The sequence below is a fragment of the Salvelinus fontinalis genome, chromosome 19 (genome assembly GCF_029448725.1).
Source record: "Salvelinus fontinalis isolate EN_2023a chromosome 19, ASM2944872v1, whole genome shotgun sequence".
Classification (NCBI taxonomy): domain Eukaryota; kingdom Metazoa; phylum Chordata; class Actinopteri; order Salmoniformes; family Salmonidae; genus Salvelinus; species Salvelinus fontinalis.
This window is the reverse complement of record NC_074683.1, coordinates 46,150,568-46,166,703: the sequence shown is the minus strand read 5'-3', so window position 1 is coordinate 46,166,703 and position 16,136 is coordinate 46,150,568. Positions and strand designations below refer to the sequence as shown.

Here is a 16,136-nt window from a genome sequence, read left to right as displayed (position 1 = left end):
GTTCGTTCAGGGCCATCGATGTGTCTGCTTGGGGGGGAATATATACGGCTGTGATTATGACCGAAGAGAATTCCCTTGGTAGATAATGCGGTCGACATTTGATTGTGAGGAGTTCTAGATCAGGTGAACAGAATGACTTGAGTTCCTGAGTGTTGTTATGATGGTCACACCACGTCTCGTTAATCATGAGGCATACCCCCCCGCCCCTCTTCTTACCAGAAAGATGTTTGTTTCTGTCGGCGCGATGCGTGAAGAAACCAGCTGGCTGCACCGACTCCGTTAGCGTCTTTTGAGTTAGCCATGTTTCCGTGAAGCAGAGCACGTTGCAATCCCTGATGTCTCTCTGGAAAGTTACCCGTGCTCGGATTTCATCGACCTTATTGTCAAGAGACTGGACATTGGCGAGTAGTATGCTAGGGAGTGGAGCGCGATGTGCCCGTCTCCGAAGCCTGACCAGGAGACTGCTACGTTTTCCCCTTTTACGGCGTCGAGTAGCTTCGCCGGCTGGGATCAGGTCCATTGTATTGGGTGGAAGGCAAAACACTGGATCCGTTTCGGGAAAGTCATATTCCTGGTAGGAACGGTGGTTAGTTGACGTTAATCGTATATTCAGTAGTTCCTCCCGACTGTATGTAATGACATCTAAGATCACCTGGGGTACCAATGTAAGAAATAACACACAAAAAAACAGAATACTGCATATTTTACAAGGAACGCAAAGCGAGGCAGCCATCTCGCTCGGCGCCCGGAAGTAGATGGTCATACATTGGGCAGGAGGTTAGGAAGTGCAGCTCAGTTTCCACCTTATTTTGTGGGCAGTGTGCACATAGACGGTCTTCTCTTGAGAGCCAGGTCTGCCTACGGCAGCCTTTCTCAATAGCAAGGCTATGCTCACTGAGTCTGTACATAGTCATAGCTTTCCTTCAGTTTGGGTCAGTCACAGTGGTCAGGTATTCTGCCACTGTGTACTCTCTGTTTAGGGCCAAATAGCATTCTAGTTTTCTCTGTTTTTTTGTTAATTCTTTCCAATGTGTCAAGTAATTATCTTTTTGTTTTCTCATGGTTTGGTTGGGTCTAATTGTGTTGCTGTCCTGGGGCTCTGTGGGGTGTGTTTGTGAACAGAGCCCCAGGACCAGCTTGCTTAGGGGACTCTTTTCTAGGTTCATCTCTCTGTAGGTGATGCCTTTGTTATGGAAAGTTTGGGAATCGCTTCCTTTTAGGTGGTTGTAGAATTTAACAGCTCTTTTATGGATTTTGATAATTAGCGGGTATCGGCCTAATTCTGCTCTGCATGCATTATTTGGTGTTCTACGTTGTACACGGAGGATATTTTCTGCATGCAGTCACAATTTGATCTTTGTCCCATTTTGTGAGTTCTTGGTTGGTGAGCGGACCCCAGATCTCACAACCATAAAGGGCAATGGGTTCTATAACTGATTCAAGTATTTTTAGCCAGATCCTAATTGGTATGTCAATTTTTATGTTCCTTTTGATGGCATAGAATGCCCTTCTTGCCTTGTCTCTCAGATCGTTTACAGCTTTGTGGAAGTTACCTGTGGTGCTGATGTTTAGGCCAAGGTATGTATAGTGTGTCTAGATGGAATTTGTATTCGTGGTCCTGGCGACTGGACCTTTTTTGGAAGACCATTAATTTGGTCTTACTGAGATTTACTGTCAGGGCCCAGGTCTGGCAGAATCTGTGCAGAAGATCTAGATGCTGCTGTAGGCCCTCCTTGGTTGGTGACCGTAGCACCAGATCATCAGCAAACAGTAGACATTTGACTTCAGATTCTAGTAGGGTGAGTCCGGGTGCTGCAGACTTTTCTAGTGCCCTCGCCAATCCGTTGATATGTGTTGAAGAGGGTGGGGCTTAAGCTGCATCCCTGTCTCACCCCACTGCCCTGTGGGAAGAAATGTGTGTGTTTTTTGCCTATTTTAGCCGCACACTTGTTGTTTGTGTACATGGATTCTATAAAGTCGTATGTTTTTGGTGGTTTACCCTAGAGGTCGACTGATTTAATTGGAATGGCCGATTTCAAGTTTTCATAACAATCGGGTAATCGGCATTTTTGGACACTGATCATGGCCGATTACATTGCACTCCACGAGAAGACTGGAGGCAATATTAAACGAGGGAAATTGTGTCACTTCTCTTGTGTTCATTGCACGCAGAATCAGGGTATATGCAACAGTTTGGGCCGCCTGGCTCGTTGCGAGCTAATTTGCCAGAATTTTACGTAATTATGACATAACATTGAAGGTTGTGCAATGTAATAGGAATATTTAGACTTATGGATGTCTAAATATAGACATCAGACATCAGACATCATATAGACGTTAGATAAAATATACGTAACGGTTCCGTATTTCACTGAAAGAGTAAACATTTTATTTTTGAAATGATAGTTTCCGGATTTGGCCATATTAATGACCTAAGGCTCGTATTTCTGTGTGTTATTATGTTATAATTAAGTCTATGATTTGATATTTGATAGAGCAGTCTGACTGAGCGGTGGTAGGCAGCAGCAGGCTCGTAAGCATTCATTCAAACAGCACTTTAGTGCGTTTGCCAGCAGCTCTTCGCAATGCTTCAAGCATTGAGCTGTTTATGACTTCAAGCCTATCAACTCCCGAGATTAGGTTGGTGTAACCGATGTGAAATGGCTAGCTAGTTAGCGGGGTGCGCGCTAATAGTGTTTCAAACGTCACTCGCTCTGAGACTTGGAGTAGTTGTTCCCCTTGCTCTGCAAGGGCCGCGGCTTTTGTGGAGTGATGGGTAACGATGCTTCGAGGGTGGCTGTTGTCGATGTGTTCCTGGTTCGAGCCCAGGTAGGTGCGAGGAGAGGGACGGAAGCTATACTGTTACACTGGCAATACTAAAGTGCCTATAAGAACATCCAATAGTCAAAGGTATATGAAATACAAATGGTATAGAGAGAAATAGTCCTATAATTCCTATAATAACCTAAAACTTCTTACCTGGGAATATTGAAGACTCATGTTAAGAGGTACCACCGGCTTTCATATGTTCTCATGTTCTGAGCAAGGAACTTAAACGTTAGCTTTTTTACATGGCACATATTTGTAAGGGCTGTCGTTCTCCTCTTCCTCAGACGAGGAGAGGAGAGAAAGATCAGTGGACCAATACGCAGCATTCGGGAAATAAGCCATCTTTTATTTGACACGATGGCAACACGAAAACAAACACTGAGAACACCCTACCTAAATATGACTCTTAATTAGAGGAAAACGCAAACCACCTGCCTCTAATTAAGAGCCATACCAGGCAACCCAAAACCAACATAGAAACAGAAAACATAGACTGCCCACCCAAAACACACGCCCTGACCATAAACACATACAAAAACAACAGAAAACAGGTCAGGACCGTTACAGAACCCCCCCTCAAGGTGCGAACGCCGAGCGCACCAGCACAAAGTCCAGGGGAGGGTCTGGGTGGGCAGTTGACCACGGTGGTGGCTCAGGCTCTGGACGCTGTCCCCACACCACCATAGTCACTCCCCGCTTCTGTCTTCCCCTCCCAATGACCACCCTAAAACTAACATCCCCTAAATGAACGGCCAGCACCAGGAGAAGGGGCAGCACCGGGACAAGGGGCAGCACCGGGACAAGGGGCAGCACCGGGACAAGGGGCAGCACCGGGACAAGGGGCAGCACCGGGACAAGGGGCAGCACCGGGACAAGGGGCAGCACCGGGACAAGGGGCAGCACCGGGATAAGGGGCAGCACCGGGATAAGGGGCAGCACCGGGATAAGGGGCAGCACCGGGATAAGGGGCAGCACCGGGATAAGGGGCAGCACCGGGATAAGGGGCAGCACCGGGATAAGGGGCAGCACCGGGATAAGGGGCAGCACCGGGATAAGGGGCAGCACCGGGATAAGGGGCAGCACCGGGATAAGGGGCAGCACCGGGATAAGGGGCAGCACCGGGACAAGGGGCAGGTCCCGGCTGAGATACTCTGGCAGATCCCGGCTGAGGGACTCTGGCAGATCCCGGCTGAGGGACTCTGGCAGGTCCCGGCTGAGGGACTCTGGCAGGTCCCGGCTGAGGGACTCTGGCAGGTCCCGGCTGAGGGACTCTGGCAGGTCCCGGCTGAGGGACTCTGGCAGGTCCCGGCTGAGGGACTCTGGCAGGTCCCGGCTGAGGGACTCTGGCAGGTCCCGGCTGAGGGACTCTGGCAGGTCCCGGCTGAGGGACTCTGGCAGGTCCCGGCTGAGGGACTCTGGCAGGTCCCGGCTGAGGGACTCTGGCAGGTCCCGGCTGAGGGACTCTGGCAGGTCCCGGCTGGACGGCTCTGGCAGGTCCCGGCTGGACGGCTCTGGCAGGTCCCGGCTGGACGGCTCTGGCAGGTCCCGGCTGGACGGCTCTGGCAGGTCCCGGCAGGACGGCTCTGGCAGGTCATGGCAGGACGGCTCTGGCAGGTCATGGCAGGACGGCTCTGGCTGGTCATGGCAGGACGGCTCTGGCTGGTCATGGCAGGACGGCTCTGGCTGGTCATGGCAGGACGGCTCTGTAGGAAGGAGAAGGAGAGACAGCCTGGTGCGTGGTATAGGCACTGGCTGCGCTGGAGAGGAGGAAACAGCTGGAGAGAGAACCCGGAGAGACAGCCTGGTACGGGGGGCTGCCACCGGAGGACTGGTACATGGAGGTGGCACCGGGTCTACCGGACCGTGAAGGAGGACACGTGCTCTTGAGCACCGAGCCTGCCCAACCTTACCAGGTTGAATGGTGCCCGTAGCCCTGCCAGTGCGGCGAGGTGGAATAGCCCGCACTGGGCTATACTGGCAAACCGGGGACACCACTCGTAAGGCTGGTGCCATGTATGCCGGCCCGAGGAGACGCACTGGTGGCCAGATGCGTTGGGCCGGCTTCATGACATCCAGCTCGATGCCCAACTTAGCCCTCCCAGTGCGGCAAGGTGGAATAGCCCGCACTGGGCTAAGCACGCGTACTGGGGACACCGTGCGCTTTACCGCATAACACGGTGTCTTACCAGTACGACGCCTTCTACCTCCACGGTAAGCACGGGGAGTTGGCTCGGGTATCCTACCCGGCTTTGCCACACTCCTCGTGTGCCCCCCCCCAAGAAATTTTTGGGTCTGACTCACGGGCTCCCAACCGCGTCGCCGCGCTGCCTCCTCATACCAGCGCCTCTCAGCCTTCGCTGCTTCCAACTCCTCCTTGGGACGGCGATATTCCCCTGGCTGAGCCCAAGGTCCTCTACCGTCCAGGATCTCCTCCCAAGTCCAGGAGTCCTTGTTGCTCTGTTGAGCACTCCCTTGCCGCTTGGTCCTAGTTTGGTGGGTGATTCTGTAAGGGCTGTCGTTCTCCTCTTCCTCAGACGAGGAGAGGAGAGAAAGATCAGTGGACCAATACGCAGCATTCGGGAAATAAGCCATCTTTTATTTGACACGATGGCAACACGAAAACAAACACTGAGAACACCCTACCTAAATATGACTCTTAATTAGAGGAAAACGCAAACCACCTGCCTCTAATTAAGAGCCATACCAGGCAACCCAAAACCAACATAGAAACAGAAAACATAGACTGCCCACCCAAAACACACGCCCTGACCATAAACACATACAAAAACAACAGAAAACAGGTCAGGACCGTTACAATATTGCAATTTTACTTTCTTCTCCAACACTTTGTTTTTGCATTTTTTAAACCAAATTGAACATGTTTCATTATTTATTTGAGAGTAAAAAAATGTGATTGATGTATTATATTAAGTTAAAATAAGTGTTCATTCAGTATTGTTGTAATTGTCATTATTACAAATAAATAAATAAAAAATCGGCCGATTAATCGGTATCGGCGTTGAAAAATCATAATCGGTCGACCTCTAGTTTATCCATACATCTCCATTTTGGATAGATCGTTCTTTGTGTTGTTTGTTTAGTGTTTTCCAATTTTCCCAGAAGTGTTTAGAGTGTATGGACATACCTAGCGTGCAACAGAGCTGCAGTTGTGACCTGTTATTGTTTGTTATGTTGTGATAGTGCCTAGGGGGGCATATGGTGGAGGGAATGCTGCCACCTCCAGGCAGGTGTTTGTCCCCCTGTGTGCTGAGGGTGTCAGGTTCTTGTCCAGTTCTGGCATTTAGGTCTCCACAGACTAGTACATGTCCCTGGGCCTGGAAATTATTGATTTTCCCCCTCTAGGATAGAGAAGCTGTCTTCATTAAAGTATGGGGATTCTAGTGGGGGGATATAGGTAGCACATAGGAGGACATTTTTCTCTGTTGAGATCATTTCCTTTTGAGTTTCTAGACAAATGTAAAATGTTCCTGTTTTGATTAATTTAATGGAGTGAGTTAGGTCTGCTCTATACCAAATTAGCATACAGCCTGAGTCCCTTCCCTGTTTCACACCTGGTAGTTTGGTGGATGGGACTACCAGCTCTCTGTAATCTAGAGGGCAACCAGCGGGTCCGTCTCCTCTATACCAGGTTTCTTGTAGGATGACAATGTCTGTATTTCCGATTTCTTTGAGGAAGTACAGGTTTGGGTGAAGTCCAGCTCCTGTGTGAAGTGTTGGGGCTGCGTTTGAGAACGATGTCCTTTAGAGTCCAGGCGAAGGTGGGCACTGCTGCCTTGTATAGGTGGACCTGGTCATAGAAGCTGTTCAAGTCCAGGGTGGAGTGGTGGGCCAGGAAAACATTTGGTTTTGAGGCACAGTCACGGGCAATACTAATACTACCATACAGCGTTTACCCGCTGTATGGTAGCAGGGTGGAAGTATTTTCGTGGTAGCAGAGTGGAGATAAGCACTTGTGCGTTGGGGAAAGTAGAAGAAGCTTTTTCAATCACTCCCTTCAGTGCTGTGGCCACCCTTTCCTGCTGTGCTCTCAGGTGGTTTGTGCCTGTGTGTATTATGTGGCTAGGTGAACCTAGTTGGTCCTCAGACAGAAGGTCTAGGGCACGCTAGGTGTTTGGACACGAGTTTAGACACACTGTGTTTGGGAAAAAGTTAATTTTCTTCTATATATTGCCCATTTGAGTCCATAAGGAGTACAATCTGTGTCTTGTGTATGTCCTCAGTGGGTGTGGGGGGGTTGTCAGGAGAGCTATCAGGGTGGCTGACGGGGGGCTCAGAGGGGGTGAGATCCCCTGGGCTTGGGGTTTCTCATTTGTCTGTTCTGCTGTGATGTCTACGCTATGGTCTGGTGTGGACTGTTCTGCTGTGGTGTCGAGACTTTTGTTGGGTGCTGAGGTGGGCTGTTCTGCTGGCTTCTCTGCGGGGGTGGCCACCTCTCTAGTGGGTTGTTCTCTGTCACACGCCATCCCCCTCACCCTCTCCTCCAGCAGTCTGATCCTCTCCTCTAGTGCTCTTTTCATCTCCTGCTCTTGCTTTTTATTTTGTTGAAGTTGTCTCACCACAGTCCAGAGTGCAGATTTGTCTCTCCACCTCCAGCTCTCTGGGTCTGGTTAAGGGGGTGGTGTTGTGCTGGACTGATGTCTGGGTCTGTGCTGATTGGAGTGTAATCACCTGCTGTTCCAGCTCCACCTGCCTTACCTCCAGCTGGGTAAATGTATCCTTCATTTCAATGAGGGGGTAGTACTCTGTGCTGGGAGGTTGACTTTCCGCTTGGGGTTGCTCGTCTATGGGGTTATATAATGAAGAGGTCTGGTCTGACCCGCTCGGGGTGGGGGTATCTTAAGGGAGCGCTTCTCCTACTGGGATAATTCTTTGATTAGGTGAAAGTACAGTTGAAACTATTTGGGGTTGCCCTGTACAAATACTGTTTCAGACTTATAGAGACTTATATTAGCAGACTCTGAGTCCTCGTTGTTTAGTATCCTGAGTGTCCACCCCTCGTAAACACCCCCCCCCCCCTCTTAACAGAGAGGTAGTGAGCTAATGTAGCACTGTGCCTTGCCAGGGGATGGTCTGTGTGGAAGATGAGGTTGCTGATGTTTCCATTTTTATAATTGTCAGCAAAAAGTGTCACTTGATTTTCCATAAGGAGCTTCATTTTGTTGTCTTTTCTTGCCTTATCATTCTTTACATACACAGGGTACTGTATTTTAATTACCTCTGAACAGCGAGAGGCAGCTTCTAAAGCCTCCATTTGGTTGGAGTAGACTGTTTGACTCTCCTGCCATTGTTGGGCTAAAGGGCTTTGACACCTCTCACTTGACACGTCAGTGCTAATTGAAGTTGTATCAAGCTTGGCAGCCTTAATTTAGCATTCAGTCTTTATAAAGTAATGTAATGTATTTTTCTTCTTGGCTTTTGGAAATAAAATATAGCTTCAGACTAAACATTACTCACTCAGTTCCAGGTTGGATGGTGTTTTCAGGTTTCTGCTGTTTTCTAGAGCATTTGCTGTATAGCGTTGGAATAATAATCTTTGGTAGTTGTAAGCCTTCCAGGTGATTCCGTCCAAAATCAGGTTGTAGGTTTTGAGTATTGATTTGGAGTGAAGGTTATGTTGTAGACGGAAGCATCCTGTATATGTTCCTGACAAAAAATCCAAGTTTATCTAACTCTAAACATATATTTTTTTAAGAACATGCTGAAAAATGCAGAAGCTCATCTGATCATGACCTCTCTCTCTATCCCCCTCTCTCTCTCTATACCTCTCTCCCTCCCCTCTCTCTTTCTCTTTGTCTGTGTCAGTATTCAGAGGGCAGCTCTGTCTCTGCTGGAGTTCTACTACAGGGACTTCCCTGTCCATAACCCTGCCCTTCTCTCCGCCTCCAAGCACCGTGCCGCCAAGCACCTGGCCGGCCTCAAGGTCTACACCGTGGACGGTTAGTACACCTACGTTTTTTCTATGGTTCCTCAGTGCTTACATTTGGTTTGTGTCACTGTGTCGTCTGACTTCCTATCATCTCTCTTTTCCTCATCTTAATGTGCAGCACTGACTCTTTCATTCTTTGTCGCTCTGTCTCTCCATTCTCTCAGATCTCTGTCTCTCCATTCTCTCAGCTCTCTGTCTCTCCATTCTCTCAGCTCTCTCTCTCCATTCTCTCAGCTCTCTGTCTCTCCATTCTCTCAGCTCTCTGTCTCTCCATTCTCTCAGCTCTCTGTCTCTCCATTCTCTCAGCTCTCTGTCTCTCCATTCTCTCAGCTCTCTGTCTCTCCATTCTCTCAGCTCTCTGTCTCTCCATTCTCTCAGCTCTCAGTCTCTCCATTCTCTCAGCTCTCTGTCTACCGTATTTGTTGCTTCGTTGTGACGCTCTCTCTTCATCTACTCTCCCATGCCACCCTAAGCAGCGTTTAAAGCTAAAGTGAGAGCTTACCTTTTGGACAATGACAGTAAGTAAAGATGGGTAATGATCTCTGCGTGCCCTCTCACTTTTCACTAGTGTACACTACTAACCTCACACCTCACTTCCCTTCCCCCACCCCCAATGTTTACACTGCTTCTAAGCATGCACACACAGATACACACCAATCTAACCCCCACTTTCATTCGCGAGATATGCTTTACACACACACACACACACACACACACGCACAGGCACCAACTTCCCAGCTCAGTGCGAAACAGCTTTTATGGTTCTTCTCTATGTTCTTTGTAGCAGAGTTTGATAGAGGAGTATGCTGGTACATTGTCCTCACAGACATTTGCATTTCAGCCTTTTAATAATTCATCACACTAGCTCCTTCTGCACATTCCCATGCTATCTCTTTGTCTTTGTCTCTGTCTCTCTCTCCTCTTTCTCTCTCTACCCCTCGTTCTCACGTTCACTCTCTCTCCTCTCTCTGTCTCTCTGTATTTCATCCTCCTTTTGTCAGTGTGTTCTCCAGTTAAGTCAGCAGTGTTTCTGTAGGCTAGCAGAGTGGGTCTTTATGTTTCTAGTGTTTTTAACCAGCCCAGATGTGCTCTAATGGAACTCACCCGTATTTATTTTGGGGGATTTAGAAAAAATTGGATTGCAATGAAATTTCATAAAACATTTATTTCTCAATCGGAAAAAGGCTGTGCTACCAAGCCTGTGCTTCGTTCAGCCTCACACACACACACACACACACACACACACACACACACACACACACACACACACACACACACACACACACACACACACACACACCACACACACCACACACACCACACACCACACACACACACACACACACACACACGCGCACGCACACATATACACACTCACACACCTTGGTGTTAATGATTCATCTCTCTTGGCCTGTATCTGCCGGGGTTACTGTACTGAACCCTCATACACACATATCCCTCATAAATATGGACCAGATTCCACTCCTCCATATTCATATCCCACAGGAACCCTAATTTATGCTTGAACTACTTCTGGGTTAGTTATTGGTATTCATCATAGAGAGAAATTAATTCTATGATCAACTGGTATTATTGTGTTTGAAGATCGTTCTTGTTTTTTTAAATTATATGAATATTTACTACCTGGTAGCCAGATGTGTTCGTTTCTGCTTTAGCCAACTCTGTTGTCATTTGGCAGTTGTCTAAACCATAATCGGGTCTGACTACCAGGATAAATATTAAATCACTCTCACAGTGAAAGGATCTGAACTGTGAAACTGCCTAATGAGATATTTAGATGTTACACAGAATCCGCACTAAGATCTGTGTTTTCCCCGGGTTACTGTCAATATGCTGACTGGGCCACACAGTGATCTTCCCATCATGCCTCTGTGCTTCCTGTTTGTAGGCCCAGTGAACCCGGTGGGGCCAGCAGGGGGATCGGGGGGATCGCAGGTGGGGGGTCAGTCGCGTGCCATGATCTCTGCAGCAGCCAGGCGCAGAGACGCCACTCACAACGAACTATACTACGAAGAGGCCGACCATGACCGACGGGTCCGCAAACGCAGAGCCAGGTGAAAGAGAAAGAGAGGGGAGGAGAGAGGGAGGGAGGGGGGACTCTGAGTGACTTAAAAACAAAAAGGTGGGGTGAAAGGAAGAAAGAGGGATGAAAGATGCATAAGTATGCTGCTTAATGTAAGGATTCAAATATAGATGAGGGTTTAGATAGATGGACATAAGAATTGAGTAGGCTAAATGTTGGCCTGTGTGTTTTTATAACTTGTAGGATGCAAGAACAGATGAGTGTACAGTATACTGAATGTTTTCTGTACATTGCTGTAACGTTAGGCTGGTGGTGGCTGTGGAGGAGGCCTTCATGCATGTGAGGCGGATGCAGCAGGAGGAGCAGAAAGCATCCCCTGGGGATGTGATGGACGTACGGGAGGCGGCCCTGGCCATCTTCCCCTCCATGGCCCGTGCCCTGCAGAAATACCTCCGAACCACCAGGAGGCAGCACTGCCACAGCATGGAGAGCATCCAGAGACACTTAGCCTTCTGCCTCACACACAACATGAGCCCCAAGGTAGGCAAGCTTCAACTTCTTGGTTCCAGATCATCCCCTGGCCAGTATCACTACTAGACACCTTTTGGCCTTGGCCCAACATAACAATCTCTATAGCAATATGATTGTGGTTGTCTGTGTCTCTTCAGGCATTCCTGGAGGCCTACCTGTCCCCTGGTCCTACGCTACAGTACGGTCGAGAGCGCTGGATGGCCGGTCAGTGGACTCTGGTCAGCGAGGCTGCGGTCACCAGCGGTCTAAAGGAGCACACAGCCTTCTCACTGAGGTGTCTAGACTTCAGCCTAGTGGTAACAGTCAAGTCCATCCCCTACATTCAAATGACCGAGGAGTACGTCGATCCTAAGTCACACAAGTTTACCCTGAGTCTCCAATCTGAAACATCAGTCTAACAGACACATGTAGAAGAACTGTGGGAATTCTAGACTTATCTTTTTTGTGTTCAGTTTCTTAAACCCTCTTACTTTGATATGCTCTTGTTGTGCTATTTTGCCTTTCTCTTCTATTTCTGTTACCGGTGTTTATAAAGATTATTTTGGCTACTTTTAGATTTGTTATTGTACGTAATTGATATGAACAGATGCATATGGGATATTGTAACAAGACGAAGTGTTAGCTGGCCATATAGTAGTTAATAAACGGTAGGGATCCCCAGCCCTATGGCTCTTTTGGAGTGAAGATGACCGATGGAGAGAGTTAGGGAACATGCTCTGATTTCTATTGTCCTGAGGCACACTGGACAATAGAAGGGGGGTGTCAGGGGGTTTTCAATACACTGTAGATGACCCTCCCGCATTTTGTTCTTCCTCTGTTTGTTTGTGTGTGTGTATGTGTGTGCACGCATGTGTTTGCGTGACTGTGTGTGTGTATGTGGGGGCGTATTTTCATATTGTCTGCCCTGCTAATTTGAATGAAATACTACCTAATAATCATATTTCAGGTTCATTTTTAAAAAACTAAGAATTGCTTTTCTTTACAATTAATTGATTGTACATGTGTGTTTTTATATACGTTTAAAGTCGGAAGTTTACATACACTTAGGTTGGAGTCATTAAAACACATTTTTCAACCACTCCACAAATTTCTTGTTAACAAACTATAGTTTTGGCAAGTCGGTTAGGACATCAACTTTGTGCATGACACAAGTAATTTTTCCAACAATTGTTTACAGACAGATTACTTCACTTATAATTCACTGCATCACAATTCCAGTGGGTCAGAAGTTTACATACACGAAGTTGACTGTGCCTTTAAACAGCTTGGAAAATTCCAGGAAATGTTATGGCTTTAGAAGCTTCTGATAGGCTAATTGACATCATTTGAGTCAATTGGAGGTATACCCGTGGATGTATTTCAAGGCCTACCTTCAAACTCAGTGCCTCTTTGCTTGACATCATGGGAAAATCAAAAGAAATCCGCCAAGACCTCAGAAAGAAAATTGTAGACCTCCACAAGTCTGGTTCATCTTTGGGAGCAATTTCCAAAAGCCTGAAAGGTACCACGTTCATCTGTATAAACAATAGTATGCAAGTATAAACGCTATGGGACCACGCAGCCGTCATACCGCTCAGGAAGGAGATGCGTTCTGTCTACTAGAGATGAACGTACTTTGGTGCGAAAAGTGCAAATCAATCACAGAACAACAGCAAAGGACCCTGTGAAGATGTTGGAGGAAACGGGTACAAAAGTATCTATATCCACAGTAAAACGAGTCCTATATCGACATAACCTGAGAGGCCACTCAGCAAGGAAGAAGCCACAGCTCCAAACCACCACAAAAAAAGCCAGACTACGGTTTGCAACTGCACATGGGGCCAGATATCGTACTTTTTTGAGAAATGTCCTTTGGTCTGATGAAACAAAAATAGAACTGTTTGGTCATAATGACCATCGTTATGTTTGGAGGGAAAAGGGGGAGGCTTGCAAGCTGAAGAACACCATCCCAACTGTGAAGCACGGGGGTGGCAGCATCATGTTGTGGGGGTGCTTTGCTGCAGGAGGGACTGGTGCACTTCACAATGGCATCATGGGGAGGAAAATTACACAGATCTATTGAAGCAACATCTCAAGACATCAGTCAGGAAGTTGAAGCTTGGTCGCAAATGGGTCTTCCAAATGGACAATGACCCCAAGCATACTTCCAATGTTGTGGCAAAATGGCTTAAGGACAATAAAGTCAAGGTATTGGAGTGGCCATCACAAAGCCCTGACCACAATCCTATAGAGAATTTGTGGGCAGAACTGAAAAAATGTGTGCGAGCAAGGAGGCCTTCAAACCTGACTCAGTTACACCAGCTCTGTCAGGAGGAATGGGCCAAAATTCACCCAACTTATTGTGGAAGCTTGTGGAACACTTCCTGAAACGTTTGACCCAAGTTAAACAATTTAAAGGCAATGTTACCAAATACTAATTGAGTGTATGTAAACTTCTGACCCACTGGGAATGTGATGAAAGAAATCAAAGCTTAAATAAATTATTCTCTCTACTATTATTCTGACATAAAGTGGTGATCATAACTGACCTAAGACAGGGGATTTTTACTATGATTAAATGTCAGGAATTGTGGAAAAACGGAGTTGAAATGTATTTGGCCAAGGTGTATGTAAACTTCCGACTTCAACTGTATATAATGTATTGTGTTTTTATTTAAAAGTTTTATTTGATTGATGCTTTTCTACCTGGCTGTACAGTTTGGCTGTCCAGTTATTGAATTATATGAATGAAGAAAAAGGTTCTATTATTGTACTCCCCAAGATTCCTAGACATCTGTAAGAGGTTGTCAGAACCTGTTGGGCGCAAACCCAAAGCGGACTATTGCGGAATACTACAGTTGAGCAAACAAAGAAGCTAGTAAGACAGGAAAAAATGTTTTCATAATTTTGAGAGAGATTTTCTGTACTTTTCTGATTTGGCGTCTAATGACAAGACATGCATTATATGTGTGTCTGATCTCCAGATGAAAGAGAGCTATTACATTTCTACAGAACCTAACCCTGTAAGCTAAGAGAATCAGATTGAGGCTAAAGTTTTTTGTCTTCAGATATGAGAGAAGACAAAAGATTAAAGAAGGATGGCACAATATTCTCTCTTTTAGTCCCCATTTTATGAGTGTTTGAGAAGTGTGGAGAATACACACAAAGAGAAGTGGTTCTCGTAATGCATTTTATTCCAGACATGACTGACTAATCTGATACCGTCCTCTACTGTCTCCAAGTTTGCATACACGTATCTTCATGTACTGAAAGTGATTCAAATAGGCCAAAAGTATACATTTCGTATGTCTTTTTTTACATTGTTTGATATGGTATATTCCTCAGTATTGATGTTCAGAGTGCAGACAACAGTCTCCTTATAGTGAGGGAAGTTTACAGTCACAAAAGAGGCTGTAGTGCCATCTAGCCACAACTAGTACAACTGACACAGCTATGGGATTTTTATGCTAATCTCTGTGCATTCAATATACAGTATTTGTTTGTTTTAATATTGTATTGTTTTAGCCAAATCTTCCCTATTACATGTGCATATTATTCAAGACTATATTAGAATGAAATAGTTTGTTATTGTAATTGTACAATCATTGTTGTCACCAAAAGTTTACATGTTTTTGAGGATTTTATAGTGATTCAATTATGGCTGTGAATATTGGCCTGTTCGGATTTACCCTTTTATTAGTTTTTATCTTGAGGTGACCACATGTTATAAGTGTTGGATAGGTCAAAGCAAGGTTGCCAACCAATTGCTTTCCCTAATCTAACCAATTCCGATATGTGACTACTTCAAGGAAGGGAGAAAGGATGTATTTTTAAAGTATTCGACCAGGGCATTTGTCTCCTTGTATGTCTCCTTCATTACAAAGGTGCCTCTGTTTTAAAACACATGATGTATGCTCAATGTGTTTGTTGTTGTATGCAAGTATGTTCGTCCAATAAGGTATGGTGTGTGTGCGCGTGCACAATTGCCATCCTAAATGTTGTTCTGACCAATTCGGTCTCAAGTTTTCACTGGTTGTTTTTTTAAAGATTTACATATATGGAATTACAATAACTGTATAAAGATTCAAATTTGTAAAATAAATATTTGTATGAACATTTTCAACATATTCTCATATTACTTTATTGTTGGTGTGTGTGGTGCTTTGTATTTGTCTGTGCACTAGAAAGTATGTAAGTGAGACTATTGGGTGAGAGTGTCTGTCTGCACTGTCCAGTTGAAGACAAGAGAGAGAGAGTTAGTGGTTGTAATATGAAGGTTGAGTAGAGACCGTGAGTTCATATCTGAAGGCCCCTTCACACTACTGCATCCTGGGCTTACAGAACACAAAGATCTCTCTCCTGCCACTTCACGTATTCTCTCTTCTAATTGCCCACTGAGGGAGAGAGAGAACGAGGTATAAGTCAAGGAGGGAAAGAGACCAAGATTAAGAGAGAGTGAAACATGGAGTGAGAAAACATGAGACAAATTGAGACTTGAGGAATTGGCAGCTTTTGCTATCTGGGTGTGTAATGATGATCTCACTTTGCAGCTGCTGCATATTTGGATAAATATTAATACATTTTGTCAGATGGAGAGGGGAAAAGAATCCAGGCTGTATCACATTCGGCCGTGATTGGGAGTCCCATAGGGCGCGTCGTCCGGGCCAACTGACTTGCCTAGTTAAATAAAGATAAAAAATATATACACTACTGTTCAAAAGTTTGGGGTCACTTAGAAATGTCCTTGTTTTTGAAAGAAAAGCACATTTTTTGTCCATTAAAATAATATAACATTTATCAGAAATA

The 16,136-nt window shown here is 46.0% G+C and overlaps 1 protein-coding gene across 1 annotated transcript in view; it reads left to right on the top strand.

The window, feature by feature from the left end:
* Positions 1-15,453, top strand: part of LOC129816840 (vang-like protein 1) — a 71,895-nt gene extending 56,442 nt beyond the window's left edge. Inside the window, exons 6-10 of the mRNA XM_055871768.1 lie at positions 8,653-8,786; positions 9,253-9,294; positions 10,686-10,851; positions 11,126-11,360; positions 11,489-15,453. Of these exons, the coding sequence (XP_055727743.1) occupies positions 8,653-8,786; positions 9,253-9,294; positions 10,686-10,851; positions 11,126-11,360; positions 11,489-11,749 (838 nt within the window). The 3' untranslated portion in view covers positions 11,750-15,453. The remainder of the gene's footprint in view (positions 1-8,652; positions 8,787-9,252; positions 9,295-10,685; positions 10,852-11,125; positions 11,361-11,488) is intronic.
* The last annotated feature ends 683 nt before the right edge of the window (positions 15,454-16,136 follow it).